This window comes from Dama dama, chromosome 12 (assembly GCF_033118175.1).
Source record: "Dama dama isolate Ldn47 chromosome 12, ASM3311817v1, whole genome shotgun sequence".
Lineage (NCBI taxonomy): Eukaryota > Metazoa > Chordata > Mammalia > Artiodactyla > Cervidae > Dama > Dama dama.
In genome coordinates, this window is record NC_083692.1 from 43,852,304 (window position 1) to 43,872,791 (window position 20,488).

General features: G+C 36.1%; 1 protein-coding gene across 1 annotated transcript in view; it reads right to left on the reverse strand.

Moving 5' to 3' along the window:
- Nucleotides 1-20,488, reverse strand: part of DMXL2 (Dmx like 2) — a 172,530-nt gene that overhangs the window by 43,943 nt on the left and 108,099 nt on the right. Inside the window, exons 16-22 of the mRNA XM_061157154.1 lie at nucleotides 18,198-18,317; nucleotides 15,792-16,019; nucleotides 11,942-13,618; nucleotides 8,861-8,971; nucleotides 5,415-5,584; nucleotides 2,715-2,812; nucleotides 2,125-2,290 (exon numbers count right to left, since the gene is read on the reverse strand). Of these exons, the coding sequence (XP_061013137.1) occupies nucleotides 2,125-2,290; nucleotides 2,715-2,812; nucleotides 5,415-5,584; nucleotides 8,861-8,971; nucleotides 11,942-13,618; nucleotides 15,792-16,019; nucleotides 18,198-18,317 (2,570 nt within the window). The remainder of the gene's footprint in view (nucleotides 1-2,124; nucleotides 2,291-2,714; nucleotides 2,813-5,414; nucleotides 5,585-8,860; nucleotides 8,972-11,941; nucleotides 13,619-15,791; nucleotides 16,020-18,197; nucleotides 18,318-20,488) is intronic.

The following is a 20,488-nucleotide window of genomic DNA, read 5'->3' on the forward strand; positions in this document are numbered from 1 at the left end:
AAAACTGGTCAACCACTTGTAAAAGAATGAAACTAGAACACTTTCTAACACCATACACAAAAATAAACTCAAAATGGATTAAAGATCTAAATGTCAGACCAGAAACTATAAAACTCCTAGAGGAGAACATAGGCAAAACACTCTCCGATATAAATCACAGCAAGATCCTCTATGACCCACCTCCCAGAATATTGGAAATGAAAGCAAAACTAAACAAATGGAACTTAATGAAACTTAAAAGCTTTTGCACTACAAAGGAAACTATAAGTAAGGTGAAAAGACAGCCCTCAGATTGGGAGAAAATAATAGCAAATGAAGAAACAAAGGATTAATCTCAAAAATATACAAGCAACTCCTGCAGCTCAATTCCAGAAAAATAAATGACCCAATCAAAAAATGGGCCAAAGAACTAAACAGACATTTCTCCAAAGAAGACATACAGATGGCTAACAAACACATGAAAAGATGCTCAACATCACTCATTATTAGAGAAATGCAAATCAAAACCACAATGAGGTACCATTACACGCTAGTCAGGATGGCTGCTATCCAAAAGTCTACAAGCAATAAATGCTGGAGAGGGTGTGGAGAAAAGGGAACCCTCTTACACTGTTGGTAGGAATGCAAACTAGTACAGCCGCTATGGAGAACAGTGTGGAGATTTCTTAAAAAACTGGAAATAGAAGTGCCATATGACCCAGCAATCCCACTTCTGGGCATACACACTGAGGAAACCAGATCTGAAAGAGACACGTGCACCCCAATGTTCATCGCAGCACTGTTTATAATAGCCAGGACATGGAAGCAACCTAGATGCCCATCAGCAGATGAATGGATAAGGAAGCTGTGGTACATATACACCATGGAATATTACTCAGCCGTTAAAAAGAATTCATTTGAACCAGTCCTAATGAGATGGATGAAGCTGGAGCCCCTTATACAGAGTGAAGTAAGCCAGAAAGATAAAGAACATTACAGCATACTAACACATATATATGGAATTCAGAAAGGTGGTAACGATAACCCTATATGCAAAACAGAAAAAGAGACACAGAAATACAGAACAGACTTTTGGACTCTGTGGGAGAATATGAGGGTGGGATATTTCAAAAGAACAGCATGTATACTATCTATGGTGAAACAGATCACCAGCCCAGGTGGGATGCATGAGACAAGTGCTCGGGGCTGGTGCACTGGGAGGACCCGGGGGAATCGGGTGGAGAGGGAGGTGGGAGCGGGTATCGGGATGGGGAATACATGTAAATCCATGGCTGATTCATATCAATGTATGACAAAACCCACTGAAATGTTGTGAAGTGATTGGCCTCCAACTAATAAAAAATAAAAAAAAAAAATTTGCACTATTATTATTTTCATTTTCCCAGTTCATGAATTGTCAAAATGTTTTCATTAAACATTTAAGAAATTTTGCTGACAAAAAAAAAAAAAAAAAAGAAAATAGGACTAATTCTATACATAGAGTACTTTCACTTTGTTGGATATTTTATATGATGTATTATTTCCAATTACATTTTTCCTTCACCTGTTTGGATTATTCATTATAACTGATAGCCTACGAAGAATATCTCATAAACAGAAATATTTGTAATTACTCTAATCAGCTATCAAGATTCTACATCCAAAAATGCAAAGTTTTACCTCTTCCCACTCACCTTCCAATATCTAAGATGACTACATTACAAAACAGTACAAACTGTGATCTCAGTTCTTTAGCTATGAATTTCATTTAAAAGAACTTAAAATATCTGCCTGTCTATACTAAGTAAGGGGACTCTGACCTGTGCATACTTTGAATACTTCAGAATCACAAGATGGCCAGGAAGAAGACATTCATAAACCATTTTTCTATATATTTATAATTGAAATGCATATACTTACCTTGAAATGCAGTATTCTCTATATAAAATGTCCCATTTATGCTTCTCACTTGCATCTGTTTATAAATCCATTGTCACAGTGCCACTATTTAAGTTAGTAACCTCTGTGTTTATTCTCTACCCTCTATCCTTACAAACATACAACCAAACATTACAATCTACTCTATGACCTTCCCAGGTTTTCAAGCTCTTACAGGTATTTCATACCACATTTTCTCAGTCATACCTCAATGGCATCTTTCAATGAACCAGCTAGCAAGAAAAAAGCAGCAGATTGCTCAAAGCGTTGTTTTCCAAGCAAAGAAAAAGCATTTTTCAAAGCAGCTTTACGCCATCTATCTTCATTAAAGTTGTGGCTGAAAAATGTTGTCATTTTTTCATCATGCTGTGACCTGGGTACCAGAGCACAAACATAAGTGGTTAAACCAAATTTCAAATATTTAATTCTTTACACAATTTTGAAAATAGACAATGAAAATCTCAAATAGCCAGCTAAAAGAAGAACAATAACAACTTTAGTGAGATGTATTTGTTATCAAGCTTCACTTCATTTCTTCTAATAAGGAGAAAACTCAAAATATGTATACGTAAGTAGGAAGCAAGAGAACTCTACCAATTGTTTTCACCAACTTATTTTTAACAATATCCCACTCTTTAGTTAAGCTCAAATAATACGGTGCTTATTTTTCACAAATAAAGGAACCAAGGCACAAATAAGGAAACTGATTTATCCAAGTACTTTCAAAAGTGTTACATCTTTGATTCACAGCACAATCTTCATTCCATTAAATCATATTAAGTGTTGAAGCAATTTACCTAAACAGACCCCACACAACTGCTTTCTTCTTCATTGAAAGGTAGAATAATGCAGCATCCAGGGCATCATTGTTACGTTGAAAAGAAGCTTTGGCAACCTAAATGGTCAATAAAAAATTACACTGAATTAACTATTTGATAGAAGAATTACAACAATTAATGTTTCCCTTTTACTTCCATGGCTGACAGAAACTATGAAGATGGGAAGAATTGACTCTCTTCCACAATCTCCAGTAGCTTATAATACATGCTCCTAGAGACAACCCTTGGCATACCTGTAATTACAATAAAAACCGTAACAGTAGAACTAGTATTTACTGACTACTTACCATGTACCAGGCACCTTTCATTTGTCTTACTGAATCACCATGATCCAAGAAGTACTATTACTATCCCCATTTTACACGAGGCAACTGAGACACAGAGAGGTTAACTGAATTACTTGAGGTCATACAGTAAATAAGGGGTGCAAAAGGTATTAGAAACCAGATAGTGATAAAACTAACATAAGAAACAATAAAGAAGGCAGAATATTTGACAGACATGACTTATTCTTTTTGGCTATATTGCTCAGCTTGCCAGATCTTAGTTTTGTGTCCAGGGATTGAGCCTGGGCCCTCAGAAGCAGAAGCACAGAGTCCTAACCACTGGACCACCAGAGAATTTCTGGTGAGACCTTTTCTTAAAAATTAAGCATATTAAATTCCTTAATGTTCTGTTAAAGTTAAAATGTTGACTTCTATGGTATATATATATGTGACTTCACAATATTGATAGACATCTATGAATAAATATCAATTATACTCACACACATATTAAAAACTACAGGCAAAAATAAATGTTCTTTTTTTAAAAAAAAAAAACATAACTTCATGGTATTTTTCAATCAAACTTGACAGTTCTGAAGGACTGACACATGCTTTCTGGCATGTAATTAAAATATAGATGGCCAAAACTCTGTTATTTTGAACGGCCTTCAAATTTTAGTTCTTAGAAATTTCATGAGAAAAAAGTCTTAATGAATACATAATTCCCCACGTACCATAACATACAACCCCCTTTGAGCCATATGGCCAAACTTGCTAAATTATACAGAACCAATGAACTCAATGTAAATTTAAAAATTATTAACCCAGTAACATCACTGTACATATCATACTGTCTCGAACACAGTACCATGCAGACCATATACTTCTCAAACATACCAAGCTAACATCTGCATAAAACTAAGTTGAGAAGCATGACAATAAAAAACAATGTTTTTTCAGCTAACACTGCCTGATGGTAGACTAGAAAGCTACCAAGGCATGGGAGAGACAGGGGAAGATATCTAAAAGTCACCTCACAAAAATGCTTTACTTTCAATGCTTTTATTTCTCTCCCCCCTGCCAAAGGCATTTTCTCTGCCTTCAATTATTTTAGTACTTCAATATTTAATAATTTTTACAAGAATTTTTATTCATCTTCAGTTAATGATTTATAACATTTCAAGAGAAAAAAATCTTACATATCCTTTTGATTGAATTTTAAGAGATAAATTACTTGTGGAAATTAATTATATGTATTACCAGAAACACTCAATTTATAATGACAAAACACATTGTTGATAAAAAACTAAAGAGACTTTGTAGGCAACATCTGAACATTTCAGAGAAAATATGATCTCTTTTTCCTTCACTTCAGGATATGGAAAAAATTTAACAGGGACTTCTCTGGTGGTCCAGTGGTTAGGATTTGCCACTTTCACTGCCGAGGGCACAGGTTCAATCCCTGGTCTGGGAATTAACTACCCCAAACCATACAGTGCAGCCAAAAAACAAAACAAGAAAAATTTCTGAGAGTGAAAGTGAGGGATGTGTGTTTCAAATAAGTTTGCCAGGTGATTCTTCAGACACTAAAATTCTTCAGACACTACTTTAGGGGAGTAAATTCCTCTTGAAAGAAATGAATTCATACTCCACAAATGCAGTATCATGAATTGTACTTCTGAGAACTTCAGTGGGCTGGTACCCAACCTCTCTGAGTCGTGGTTCTATCAGGTGGAAAATCGAGATAGTAATATGCAGCCAATGAGAAGATAACATGAAATAATTTATGAAAAGCAACTAGGACCAAGCCTGGTACACAAGAAGTGCTCAATCATGGTTAGTTTCTGCCAACAATGAAATAACTTTCAGCTTCTACTAAAAAATTTTTAACTTTTTTTTCTACTATAAAACTGATTTCAAAAACCCATCTTAAAATTTATAGCATGTTTCATTTGCTGCCATAGATATCTGCCTCAAGTGCCACAAATCAAAACTTTTTGAATGGTATTTTAAATGTTCAAAGGAAGTTTGTTGTCTATTAACCTAGCCATGCAGAGAATCCTTTTTATAAAAACAATGTTTTTTTCTATCTAATGTATATAACTGACATACAGTTTGTATTTTCCTAAACCGGGATACATCTCAACTGATAGCACAAAATACTATATTCCGTAAGTATTATATACTTAGTATATATGACAAAAGACAACTGATATACTGAATGGAGAGTTTATAAAGGTCAAGATTCAGAAATGTCCAAAAATTTTTATTTAAGAAATTCTCAAGATCTTAAGATGTACAGATGAATCCCTCACCACAGGTTTTCTGGAAGATAATATATTTTATGCTGTAAGAAAAGACTCAACTCCAAAATGCAACAACATACACTTACCTTTTCAATGCATCTTCGAAGAGTGTTGATATTCCTGACCCACCAACCTATTCCCATAGCTCTCAACTCAGACCACTGAGGGTCCCCTCTCTGAATTGCTGGAATCATATTAATCAGCTCTTCCTCAGCCTCAGAATGAAAAGCCCAGGCAAAATGGCAAGTAGATACACCTAAATTAGAAACACAAAATAATAAGCATCAGAATTCTATCAAAACAAAAATAATTTTCTACATACTCATGTATTTATTCTTCCTGGAAAGAATTTTCAAGCAGAAAAAAAAGTATGAAAGGATTTCTTCATTCAGACTTTTATAGTATAAGTATCTAAATACATGATCACTGACAGGAAACACAAAACCGAAATCTTTTTCTGAAATGTATTTGCTGGAAGAATGGAAACATTAAAACCTAATCACTAGTAAGAAAGATGTTTGAATATTGAACCATTCTTATGTTTGCACACATACCAAACCAATCAAGAATAAAAGGTCTGGTCAAGTCTATGTGCTCCATGAACATGTAGGTCCCATTTCACAGTGCCACCTGCTTGCAGACCGTATCCATCACTACTGGACACTGAAAACTGCCCCATTCATCCCTCCAGCCAAGAAGCTACACGTATTACCTGAAAGCAAACTCAAACCTTAATGACAGCTCCAGGGAAGAACTGTTAGGAGGCACGTTCCTCTGTCTTTGGTGTCTCCTTTAAAAAAGAGTTTAAAGCTGCCTAATTACTGATGGTATACAGCAAATACTTTTTTTGCTCTGATTAAAAAAAAAAACCTGACAGGGATCTAGGCTGTATTAGACGCAACAAAATGGATTTAGTGACACCCTCCATGAGTCTGTCAACAGCTGAATGACTGGTTTTACTCCACTTAGAGCAGGTGAAAAAGAGACATGACAGAAGTGAACCACAGAGTGATGTGAGACAGTGAGAATGCTACCAGGAAGAACCCTGAGGATCCCAGAAAAGAAGTTCAGATAATCAAATCAGCCATCTGTAAGAATCCCTTTGGAAACAAAGAAATGCCTGAGATCAATAACAGTCTGATAGTCACATTACAACACAGGACTCTCAACGCTATTTCTCATTGCTAACATTTATAGACAACTGTGTTTGAAATCCTATTACAAAATCAATGCAAAAAGCCTTAACTGTCACTATAAATGTAGAGGAAAATGAACGAAACTTAAAAACATCAATTTATATTTTGTCAGACCCTAAAATGCAGATTAACCCTCTATTTAAATCTGTCAGGGGCTTTCCTCACAGCTCAGTTGGTAAAGAATCTGCCTACAATGCAGGAGACCTGGGTTCAATTCCTGGGTCAGGAAGATTCCCTGGAGAAGGAAATGGCAACCCACTCTAGGATTCGTGCCTAGAGAATCCCACAGACAGAGAAGCCTAGCAGCTACAGTCCATGGGTTCCCAAGAGTTGGACACGACTTAGAGACAAAACCACCACCACCACCAAATCTGTCTGGTTTAAGAAACAGTCGGTGTATGAAATAACTATAAAAAAATTGACACTGATTTAGAAATTGTTAGAAGTCAATGCAAAATGCATACTTTTGCTGACATAAACATTTTAATATAAAATAACAATATAAAATATACCCTACACCCTTAAATGAATTTCATTGATTAAATTTTTGGTATAACTAAAAGGAAACCAAAATACACACAGGCATGTCAGAGGAATTTGGTTCAAAAATAAGATTAAGAGAGAGCAGTGACTGTATTTGGAAACCTAACTATTAGAAGTGAAAAAAAGGTATTAAGAAGAAAAAACCAGGCGCACCAACAGGCACTTATTTTTGTCTACCAACGTCAGGCAATTCTTTGCAATATATCTTTGTTGTTCTTAGCTTGTCTAGTAGCTACTTAGACCCTGATGTTAGGAAAGATTAAGGGCAGGAAGAGAAGGGAGTGACAGAGGATGAGATGGTGGGTTGGTATCACCAACTCAATGGACATGAGTCTGAGCAAACCCTGGGAGATAGTGAAGGATGGGAAAGCCTGATGTGCTGCAGCTCATGGGCTCGCAAGGGTCAAACACGACTTAGCGACTGAACAACAACTAGCTACTTAAGTTTCTCCCTGCAAACTGTTCCCCAGACCATCACCAACAATACCAGTCACTTTTCTCATCTCCAATGTTTTAACTGTACTAAAGGGAAAATGGAATTTGACAAAGCTTTAGGAAGTTGAAGTATTTTAAGTCTCCTTAGGCAATGTACATAATTGTCATTAAGTGATTCAGTACCATCTGACCATCATTTAAAACTAAAATTTAAAATATTAAAACTAAAATTTGAGATACCATTTTTTAACCTATTCCAAATGGCATAGATTGTTCTAAATGATAATATCAACTACTGCAATGAGTTGAGTTTTGGCATCATTAACATTGGTTCTGGGAATTTAAGTTAGCACAGTCTTTCTGAAAGTAGCAATATTTATCAAGCATTAAGAATTTTCAAGCCTTTTGATTCAGTAGTTTCACCACTAGAAAACTAATATGAGGAAGTAATTAGATATATATGAATATTTATATGCAAAGTTGTAAGGTCATTCAGTAGCATTGATAATTCAAGTAAGAGAAAAAAAAGCAAAATTTGGATTTTTAGAAAAAATTAAAGGATAAATGAATTATAGTTTAAAAACATGATAGACCATCAGACAGCTGTTAGAATCACATTTTCAAAAAAGCATTTATTGATGTAAAGGGTAAGTACTATGGGTAAGAATAATGAACTATAAAGCCTGATATTCTAGGTCCTACAATACTAAAGCATATTTTATGGGGCTGTATCCAAGATGCTGGTTTCAAAAGGGACACAGCCCACTACACTGGAATTCCAATTCAAACTCTAATAATAAATAGGCTATATCTTGCCAGGTCACTTTAAACTCTACAGTTTTGATTTTTTAATCTCTAAGTTAGGGGGCTGATATAAGTCTATATATCTCAAATCAGAGTATGTGGCAGTGTGCTGGAAGTATGCAAATCTACTGGGTTACCATATGGCAGATATTCCAGGAATATCAGCTTTAGTTGTGAGTAAATAACTTAGAACATAATGCTTATATTAAAGTAAACACAAATAACACTGCATAGGGCAAAATTTTTAAAGAAAGGGTATCAGATATCATAGAAATTCAGGACCACTTTAGGTTATAACACCAGACTACCCAGTTTACTCCTAAACTACTATGACTTTTGATGACTTAAGTCTGAGAAACTGAGACAGATGAGCAAAAGTCACAGAGTACAGCTGAAAAATAACAGTAAAAGGGTAAGTGGGTACCCTGTGACAAGAAGATCTTAAGGCTAGTGATGGGTATGCATGTGATGACTTATCTAATGTTTATACACAACAGTGAATATACCAACCACTTCAATATGAAATAAAAGTTACACAAAGGTTCAAACAATACCTTGATGAAGTAGCTGTACTCGGTATAAAGGAGGCAGCGATGTCAAAAGGCAAGTGTGCAAGCGCATCGCCAATAGGTACCGTAAACCACACTCATCCAATGTGTCTCTTCCTTTAAAGAGGAAATAAATTTAAGGAAAAAGGAATGCAACAGGTCACAAACCAATGGAAACTTAGAAAATAAACATTAAATAATAATTTACAAAAAATACATATTTTTTAGTGTATTCCTTTCTGAACACTTCAATATCTTTATCAATACATATAGCTTCACAAAAAGTACATGTATATAATAAAATTGTCAAAAGAAAAAACTTGAGAAAAATTTAAGCACCTATCAGTACAGGTAATAACAGTACTTAGAGCTACTCATAATAAATGAAAAGGAAAGAAATCTTGAAATCCAATAAAAAGTTATAGTTAGGTATAATTTTTTAAAATATTTCCTATGTGAATTTTTCCTATTTTTAAAACTAGGAATTACATAATAAAGTAAAATTATTTATTATATAATTAAATAGGTGATATTTTCTAGATTGGTTAGCTCAAATGAAATACAGTACTATCCACATTTGAAATTTGACTCTTCAGGCTAGTGTTACCAAGTTAAGGTTGAACTCCAATTCTGATTTCACAAATTTGTTCTTAGTCAAAAGTTGGGCAGAGGTATGAAAGCATGAAAAGTTTACTCAAAATTATAGCCACTGTTGGATAAAAGCAACAGAAAATAAACAGCACCTAGCCCAGTAACTGCCACTTAGGAAGTACTCAAGAGTATTGAATCAAATATTTTCTTGAAGAAAATAAAACATTTTAAAGTGTCAAAGTTCCAGCTCTACTTCCCATTAGCTGTATTTGTTCATACACTCATTCATGTATCCATTCAACAAATGAAGCATCTGCCACATTGGAGGCACAGTTTAGGTATGGCAGATTTGGCAGGAATAAGGCAAGGTCCCTACTTCCAGGGTGCTTACATCTTAGAAGACAGGGACAAACAACAAACAAAGAAGTAATGTGTCTAGTGGAAAATTAATGCTACAGAGAAAAATAAAGCCAGACTGGGAGAAAAAGGAGTGTTGAAGTAAGAGGGTTCTATTTTAAATTATGCGACCAGGGCAGAACTTTCCACCAAGATGACATTTCAGCACAAATCTGAGGTGGTTAGGGAGTGAAGGGTGCCTAAATCTGGAAGACAAGTATTCTGTCCAGGGGAAACAGTATGTACAAAGATGTTGAGACGACTGTGCCTGGTGGGTTTGTGGGATGGCAGGGAAGCCAATGCAGTAGAGTGGACGTGAATACAGATCACCTGGAGCCTTGGAGACCACTGAAGGATTTGGCTTTTTTTCTAAAGTGAGATGGGAAGCCACCAGTGTTTGTTGAGCAGAGGAGAGATTTAAGGTGATTTTGTTTTAAAACAATCACTAGTTCCCAAGTGAGGGACAGAATGAGGTAACAGGAATGAACCAGTTTTAGGAGGCTTTGTCAATAATTAGGCAGGATGTGACAGTGACTTGGACCAGAGTGGTAACAGGAAAGGTGATGAGAAATGTCTGGAGTCTCCATATAGTAGAACTAACAGCATATGACAATGGACTAGATTGTCCATTGAGTCCACAATACCCCTCGGTTATCTCACTTGAACAACAGAGGGATTCATTTACTTAGAATCCATCAACTGAGGTAAGTAACTAATCTCTGAGCTTCAGTTTCCCACCTGTGAAATGGAGACATTCATTCCTGCCTTATCTACCTCATGAAAGTCTGTGATAGGAGGAACCATATTTATATTGGCTAACTAAGGATACAGTTTTGTATCCGAAAATTTAAACTATTTTTCACAGATTATGACACAGCTATTTTCTTAATACCCCAGAGTAAAATCTCTAATATATACTAATAAATATTAAGTTTGCAACAAAGGCTTAAGGCTCTTCTGGGAAGAATCCTGCTCTACTGCACACAACCTCGTAATGATTCAAAATTTTTTTAATTACTAGAGTTATAAAATAAGTCATAGGCAAAATCCTCTAAAAGTCACTAGTTGTTTTAATCTACAAAAAACTTTGGAGATACATTATAAGGGCATAAGTCTATATGAAGAGAGATATTCCAAGTAGCTTTGAGGAACAGACTTTTTCCCTCAAACTTGTAAATCTTGTGAAATAATTAAGAGAGTACAGGTTTGGAGGCAATGATTTATCCACATCTGAACCCCAGTTCTGCCATTTACTATCTATGAGATCTTATATGTTCCTGAATCTCCCAGTGTCTTCATGTAAAAAAAAATCAAGTGTAATAGTGGCTACCTACTAGCAGATTGTTGTGATAATTAAATATGATAAAGTACATGAAGCTCCTGGCACATAGCAATTGTTCACTCCTCCACAGTATTTACTGAATGAATGAATGATCAATCATTTTCGGTTTTCTTTGCTAATATCATCATTTAGAATCAACACCATTACCTTCAACTATCTGCATAAAAAAGAATGGAATCTAGTTTCAGGAGATAGCCAAAATTTTTCTGGTTACAGAATGAATTAAGCAAGACACACGTTACATTAAAATGTATGAAAACCTCTTTCTCAAGACTTTTTGGAGAAAATTACGTGATTATAAAAAAATTATCTGTACCTAGAAATGTGAAGATGAACAAGTTGAGCCAGGGGAGTTGGGGGTGGGGCTCCTTACAAACCTGGTGGCTCAACAGTAAAATTAACAAATGGACAATTTTTATCACTAAAAGCAAAATAAAAATAAACCATTGGAATCAATCTGTTAAAAAGAAAAAAAAAGACCGTATGTCCAAAATGATATGAGAGTTTCAGGATAAAAACTCATGTGAGGATGCACACAGATATCACAAATACATAAAGTTACGTGCACAAGTCAGAGTCTACCCCAATTGTCTTTTCTTTCACAACTGATCATATTACCTAATAGTAACTGTCAACTAGAGAGGAGATTTCCCTGTAGGTTTAAAGAAAGATTGCAATTTAATACATAAGTCATTATATAAATAACACAGACAGTTCAACTGATGATAACTTTATAAATTTTTAGTTAGAGTATTTACCTGAGTAACTCTTATCTCTGTTTTCATCAAGCTCAGTACTGGTGGTAGCCACCGTGTCAGCCAAAGCTACAAGGAACATCTGCTCCAAACGGGTAAGGCCTGGTAGACTTGAGTGCATGAGATGACTAGAAAGTACCCTAGCATGTTCTTGGCCAAAGTAAGCTGGTCCATATTGAGAAAGATTTATTACTTTTGATTTGTTGTCTCTCTTTTCTGGCTCTAAGTCGATATCATCCGTTGTTATATCCTGGATTTGGAACAGCTCTGAGTACTGGTCCTCTGGTTGACTTTCTGCATGATCTTCACAGCTCTGTGGTACTTTGGTACTTTCTTCTGAAACTCTGTAGGTTGTATCCTGATCGGCAGCAAGCAATGCATACAAAGGCAGTGGAGGAATAGAATCTATCTCAGTATAATCTCGAGTACCATCTTTGCCTATGGTGACTGTATCCTTTGCTGTACTGCCACTTACACTAATGGTTCGAGAGAGGTGTCGCTTAGTTCCTTCTCCAGCATCAGCATCTCTAACCACTGCAACTTCTCCTGCAATGCATTTTACTAAATGAGAGAGAATAGCTTTGGCCCTGCGAACTTTCCCTAAATCCATCAATTCCAACAGCTGGGTGGGATGATACTGAGGGAGAGTAGGGGAAAGGACATGTGCAGCTTCAAATAAGCCACCATCTTGAACTACAGTAGGTGAACAAAAAACATCATCAGCAATAGCCGTTCCTTCAACAATACTTTTTCTTGACAACATACTAGATTTAAAGGCAGAATGATCTTGTATTGATGTCTCTTCTGCATCAGAACCATCAGTGTCAATGTCTCCAAATCTGACAGCGTGCTTCCACTGCGCATATACATGCATTTCACAATCCATTCCTACCACCAAGATCCCATCTCTTACCCAAGAGAGAGAGACAGGCAATGAAGGTGTACCATCAACAGAGGACACTAAGTCTATAGATCTAAGAAGAACCCATCGTGACCTAACTCCTTGCTTGATACTTCCACCTAGTGGTAAAGTAATGACAGCTACTCCATCCTTACTATTGGTTTGCTCAGTCACAATTCCTGAAAGTCGCCCATACATGAAGATATGAGCACCGACCCCCACTGTGAGAATGTGGGAACCATCTTCTTTTGATACCCAGTCCAAATGTACTAAATGTTTGATATTTGGAATAAGGTATCTATCCTTACCCAAAAGTGCATCTGATTTGCTGTACACAAAGAGATTACTGTCTACACTGACCCTTGAGTCAAGTACACTCCCGACTTTGACCAAATCATCAAGATGAATTGTTTGTTCTAAAGCCCATTCTGACCCTCCTGTAGATTCACATTCGAATATGCAAACATGCATGGAAAATTCTTTCGAAACAAAACCATTGTGGTGGATCGGTTGTTTGTAAGCCACTGCAAGGCGACCCGTGTATGAACAGCTAACAGCAACCGGTCTTCCCACGATGCTCACTGTACTGCTATTATCTTCTCCTTCATCGTTCATCAAAGGCCATCTTCTCCAATGATAGGTTTCCTTCTCATCACTTTTACACTGTAGGTTGGTTTCCATACAACATTTCCAGAAGCGTACTTTATTGTCAGAACAAGTTGTAACAACTAAATAAGGTGCAAGGCACACTGGATAAATTGAAGAGGAACTCAGATGGCCTTAAAAAAGAAAAAGTAGGTCATCATAATAAGAGAATCACAAAATAATATGCTAATACTCAAAGTCTAGAATGTGATTAATTCAAATCCACTATGAGTTTGTTCAGAATAACTCTGTAGTCCCTTACTAAATCAAATATTTCATTAAAATAAAGCTCAAAATCAATGAAACAAGTCAAAGTTTAATCAATCAATAAACCTGTTATCTGCTATAAATTACATCTTTACCACACACACTTCACTGGATTTTCTTTTATCACTTTCATCATAAATACATTAACAGTCATTAGAATTTGCCCTTCAAATTCCTCTAACTGGCCCTCACATAATACAGACACTAGGTCTACTCCACCACAAAATGCTTTCAGTCAACCAGACATACATTATATCTCACCTTTTACACAGGTTTAATTCATGCTCTAACACTGAACTAGAACCATCATATTTATTCCTGATGGCCAAAAGATTAACACTTCCCATTTATTGTCAACTATAACATGAGGGGTAACAGTGATTAAGATTGGGATCAGAAAGCCTAGATTCAAGTTCCAGTCTATCAACACCTTCCTAACAGTGGGAAAGCCACTTAAACATCCGAACCTGTTCTACCTATCTAATGGGGATTATGTTACTACTTCCCTTGGAGTGTTACTGTCCAGTAAGATGTTTGAAAGCATTTTATGAAGTCCCTGCAAAATAGAATTTATCATTATTAATTCTAATAAACTTACTTGAGTATATCCTAAACTTTCCAAATACTTTGAAAGTTTCAAAAGCTGACCTAAATCTGCACCTGCCACAAAAGCCCAGAGAGTAAACTCTTAACATGGTCTTTCCAACTCTAATTCCAAGCCCTGTGTTAGGGATGAGTAAGAGAATCTCATACTCAAAATCATTCACCAGTAACTGGAATAGTCTTGAACCTCTGATTTTGATTCTTCAACAACACTATTCTAGGAACTCCTCAATCACAAATTCCCCAAGTGACAGATCATTTAAAACTCAGAAGTCAGTCCTGCTCTCCAAACTATTTTATCCACCTTGCTAAAGTCAGTATCACTTTAAGCAAACCAAACTATAAACTTGTATCCTGTATTTTCTCCCCAAAGTATCTGCCAACTCCTGTTCAAACATACTTATGGATCCACATCCACATCCACAATGTGGATGAAAAGCCTGAATTTAAAAACAAAAAAGCTTCAATAATTCACATATGAACATGTATGTTCTTTGCAATTTTGCTATCACAGTATTCCTATTTATAGGGGGCTTCCCTGGTAGCTCAGATGGTAAAGAATCTGCCTTCAGATGGGGGAGACGTGGGTTTGATCCCCAGGTCAGGAGATCCCCTGAAGAAAGGAATGAATAGCCAACCACTCCAGTATTCTTGCCTGGAGAATTCCTTGGAAATCACAGTGCAGGCAAGAAACCTTGCATTAAAACATTCACACCATAATCTGACAAGCTGATTATATTTATATTTATCACAGGAAATAATTTCTAATATATACATGTTTCTAAAAAGATACATCATTAGTAGAAAATAAATCTTTCTTTTTAATTTTTTATTTTATACTGCAGTGGCAGCTCAGACAGTATAGAATCTGCCTGCAATGCAGGAGATGTGGGTTTGATCCCTGGGTCAGGAAGACCTCTGGAGAAGGAAATGGCTACCTAATCCAGTATTCTTGCCTGGGGAATTCCACGGACAGAGAAGCCTGGCGGGCTACAGTCTATGGGGTCACAGAGAGTTGGACATGACTGAGAGACCAACACTTTGACTTTCTTTCACTCTTCATAGCTAGTTAACAATGTTGTGATAGTTTCAGGCGGACAGCAAAGGGGCTCAGCCATATATATACATGTATCCATTCTCCCCCAAACTTCCCTCTCATACAGGCTGCAACATAACATTGAGCAGAGTTCCCTGTGCTATACAGTAGGATCTTGTTGGTTATCCATTTTAAATACAGCAGTGTGTACATGTCCAGCCCACACTCCCTAACTATCCCTTCCTCCCCCCGCTAGTAATCGTAAATTCATTTTCTAAGTCTGTGAGTCTGTTAGAAAACAAAACTTTTAGTGTCAACTTTATACCTGTTTCAGAAGAGTTCATCCATCTTATGCACTGAAGACTGCTCTGAGCTACAAGTGTCCACTTTTAACATCTTACCTGCTGAAGGTGTTGCTCTTATTACTTCAACTCCTACTGGGAGATCAAGAGGTTGGCTATATACCAATCTAGAATTCAGAATCAGTTTACTAGCAGTCTGAAGGTTGGCAATTGATGAGGAATGTGACATGGGGCTCACGCTAGGAGAAGTTTCTGGAGAAGAGTCTACATGCTTCTGTCCAGGGACTGAAAGTAGACTCTCTGATGAAACACCTTCTGAAGCTTTAGCTTTGAAAACAGATTATGAAATACATTACTATCATCACTGTGTACATGAACTAGAACAATACTTTGCTATAAGAAATAGTTTCTTCAAAGTGTTCTGGAGACAAGATCAAGTTTAAAATTTTCCTTGAGAGAATTTTCTTAAACTATTTTATCCTCTCTTAGCATCATCAATTACATCACAGGGATACTGTCAGTGAAGAAGCACAACATGTAAGATATAGGAAAAAAAAAAACTTAAGTTCCATAGTTTCACTGTTTTCAACCTTGAAAACACATCAAAAACTGGAGGAAGCTTTAACATGAAGATTCTCAGGCCTAAACACAGAAACACTGACTCAGTTGTTCTGGGGTAGATTCCAGAAATCTGCATTAATAAGCAGCCAAGGTGTTTCTGAAAGAGATAGGTCATAAATCAAACTGACAAATAACAAGGTACTGAGTCACTTAAGAGATGAAGAAATTTAAACTTGGAGAGCTTAATGATTTTCCTAAGCTCCTATAATTAGCTAGTGGCAAGGAAGACACTAAAATACCAGCCTATCAACTATCAAATGCTGAAACAATAAACACGATTTCAAGAACAGAGGAAACTTCCAAACAAACTTCAGATAGCACTAGTTGAATGGCTTTGTAAGCACAGTGATCTTGATCTTTGTTTAAAAAGTTTCCAGCTTTCACATTTAGGTGAAGTGAAAAATCTCTAAGCAGATTTAGTTATTTGTGCTTCTGCAACATTTATTTATTATATTTGTATGTTCATCTCACCCTCTGTGCCCATCTCTAGAAAAGACTATATTAAGAATTCTCTTCCATGAGGGTATCATGTAAGCGAAATGAGTCAGATGGAAAAACACAAATATATGGTTTCACTCATATGTGGAATATTTTTTTAAGTAATAAATGAACAAACAAAGAGTAACACAGAAACAGAGAAAAGACTGGTAGTCACCAGAGGGGAGAGAGAGTGTGGGGGGTGGGGGCGAGACGGGTAAAGGGAGCCAACCCCATGGTGACAGACGGAAACCAGACTTGCGGTGGTGAGCAGACTGTAGTGTATACAGAAGTCAAGTTAACTGCTGCACACATGGAACTTACATACTGCTATCAGCCAATGTTACCTCAATTCAAAAAAAAGAAATAAAATTCTCTTCCTGACAAGATTTTAGATCCCTCCACTCCTGCATTTCTGTGAAACACCACATTACGCCAAGAATTAACTCCAAAGGCTTTGAAAAGATTTGGGGATTCCTCCTGCCACAAGAGGATTAGGCTCAAGCAGGCGTAGGTAAAGGTTCTACTGAATCATTTGGCTTTTTCAACGCCAGTTCAGGGCCCAGTCAAAACTACTATTGACATAGTTACATGATGATGTTGATTACCAAGGGAACAAAAAACATATACACTAGTATTTTTCTGTAATGTTTAGTATGTATAAAATCATTAAAATTATATAATCATCAATTTTCAAAACTCTCAAAAATTTTGGATTAATCAATTTAAGACAGATTCAGTTTGATAAGGCTAACCATACAGTTATTCATTTAAATTCTCTCTCAGAAAGTCAAAGTTTATTTTAAAAAAAGAAAGATTCATAATCAATTTCTGTACTTTATATTACAAATCTTCTGGTTTGCAAAAACATCAATATGAATATGAATGGCAAAAGCATGGCTGAAATTTTTTTTTTAATCACTGCTGCATTTCTTAATATTCCACAAAATCAGTTCTACCCTTCTGAACTTCAGAATCACATTTTTCTAAATAGCAAATCTGCTTCTTTCACAGATGCTATAGCAAATGTGCACAGTATCAGATGACAGTGTGTATTAACCAACAAAAAAATTATAATATTAATTTTATGGGCAAAACTGACTTACAGAGACATGGTATCTAGAACAGACTCATAATAGACCTTTAGTACACACTAATTAAAAATCAATCAAACTTACTAATTCAATATGTCTAATGCACCCATTAACTGGTTTGTTTTTAGATTAATCTGTTTCATTAACAGTTTATGGCCTATAATTAAAAGTTTGGCATATACAACTTCAACTCGGCAATTCAATTTACAGTTCACTGGATCATCATTTTAAAGAGTTAACCAACCTAAAGCATGTTCAGTAAAAATGAATATTTCACATTATCTCTACATAAAATTGTTATATAATTACTTACCTAAACATGCCTGTATGGATTTAAGATGAAGGTGCCACATGTGGAGAATAGAGCAATTATTGCTGTCCTTTTCAATTACTACTAGAAAGAACTTTTCTGAAAATGGTGGTGGCCGATATCCTATTGTTAAAGGAAAAGAAATGTTTAAGTTAACATGTTTCTATAGGGTTAAGAGAAAGACATTTGTTTAAACAAAATCTCTTGGTATGTATAGAAGCTGGAAGGAAAAGGAAAAAAAGATGTTTAGAAACAGTTTTATATCTTTTGTGCTAAAAGTTAAGTGGCTATCAAAGATTAATGGGGCTATGTCATGAAGTACAAAAGCCAACATAAACGGATGTCTACTGATCAAAGATGGGACCATCTGAGCAACAAAGAATAAAAATGAATACAATTTATTAAAACACATTCATAAAAATACCAAAAATGAGAGGGCACTTAACGATAAATGAGGAAAGGAAGGACAAGAAGGACCAAAAGGAAGAAGTGAAAGGAAGAGAGAGAGAGAGAAAGCAAGAGCAAGAGAGGGAGAAAAGCCCAGGAGCAAGTCAGCCTCATTGGATGCCCCTGGAAGTAAGTGGGGCACTAACTCCTTAAAAGGAAAACTGGAAATTAAACGCAAAGAATGAAGTAAACATATATTCTGCTTTTTCTATATGTAAGATAGCATTTAAAAAAAATTAACAGTCATGGATGGAGGGCTCATTGTGGCGGTACAGAAGAGACATTTTAGATTTTTTACACATTTTTTTATGAAAAGATTATTTGCAAACATAATTTTTCCTGTTGACAATTACATTTTTCATATAGGATAATGAGATCTACAAAGGACAGCAAAAACTTTCTTGAAAAATGTAAACCTATACATTATATGAAGTTATGGGTGTGAGACTTTTGAAAACTGTAAAGCACCACAGAATTTAAAGAATATTTTGAAAACTCATAATGGCAACTCACTGGCAAGGAGCACTGCTAAAACTCAAATTGTGGCCTCTGAATACTATGCTCCATGGGAAGGAACAATTTGGGGCGGGGGGGTTAACTCCATTCTTGCAAAGGCTACTTACAAGAGAAGCCTGGTATATCTTGCTGCGCCTGAAAGAAAGCAAACTATCAAAACTAATGGGGTTGTGTCAAAAGGACTCAGGACCAATTCAAAGTGTCTTCACCAGTCTAATACAGGACAATGTGACCATTAAAATTATGATCACACTGACTGAAATACATTAAGTATAAAAAAATTAATGATTGACATATCTTTGTATGCATATTATTCAATAAAGAGTTTTTCTAAAATGGGTTCATAATGACACACAAAATAAAAAGAAACACAACAACATTTATCCATAACCACCAGCAGGAACCTGGGAACAAACTCCTTTGAAATCATCAATTAAAGAGAAAGAACTAAGCACTTACTCTGCCTTTTCTAAAAAGAACTCTATTTCAAGATAGCCAAAAAGCTCTCGTGGATAAGGAAAAGCTTTTCCTTACAAATGCTTTCCAGCTAATAAATAAATGAGAATTGATAAAATTAGAAAATCATACTTGAGCAATCCTTAATGAAATAATTGACTGAAAAGCAACACTATCAATGGAAGAAACCATGAGATAATAGATTGTTGGCATATTTTACACTGGCGCCACCAGGTGAATTTTCTGAATCCTAGCATCACTAAAAATGAGACATCCTAACATTATGTTCTTTCTTATGCCCTTCTGTGATGGACATAAGAGTTCATTTGCACTTCACAGGAAAAATTTTAAATGACATCCACAAGTTAACTGGTCAGAAAAACTGCTATAAAATAACTTTCTCTAAAACAAATTAGTGGCATGGTAAGAGTAGAAAGGGGGATTACTTCAGCTTAAAAGACTCCTAGAAATGAAACACTATGTGTGGACTCTATATGGATATGGATCCAAAAAAATTAAGAACCAACAATGCTGGGCTTCCCTGGTGGCTCGGTGGTAAAGAATCTGTCTACCAATCCAAGAGACACAGGTTTCATCCCTGATCTGGGAAGAACCCACATGCCAGGGGCAACTAAGCCTGTGCACCACAACTACTCAGCCGGCGCTCTAGAGCCCGGAACTGTTAACTACTGAGCCCATGAGCAGCGACTGCTAAAGCCTGTGTTCCACAACAGGATAAGTCACCTCAAGGAGAAGCCCATGTGCCACTAGAGAGGAGCCCCACTTGCCACAACTAGAGAAAAGCCCATGCAGCAACAAAGGCCTAGCACAGCCAAAAACAAAAACACTTAACAGTGTATAAAATGCAGCAGGGT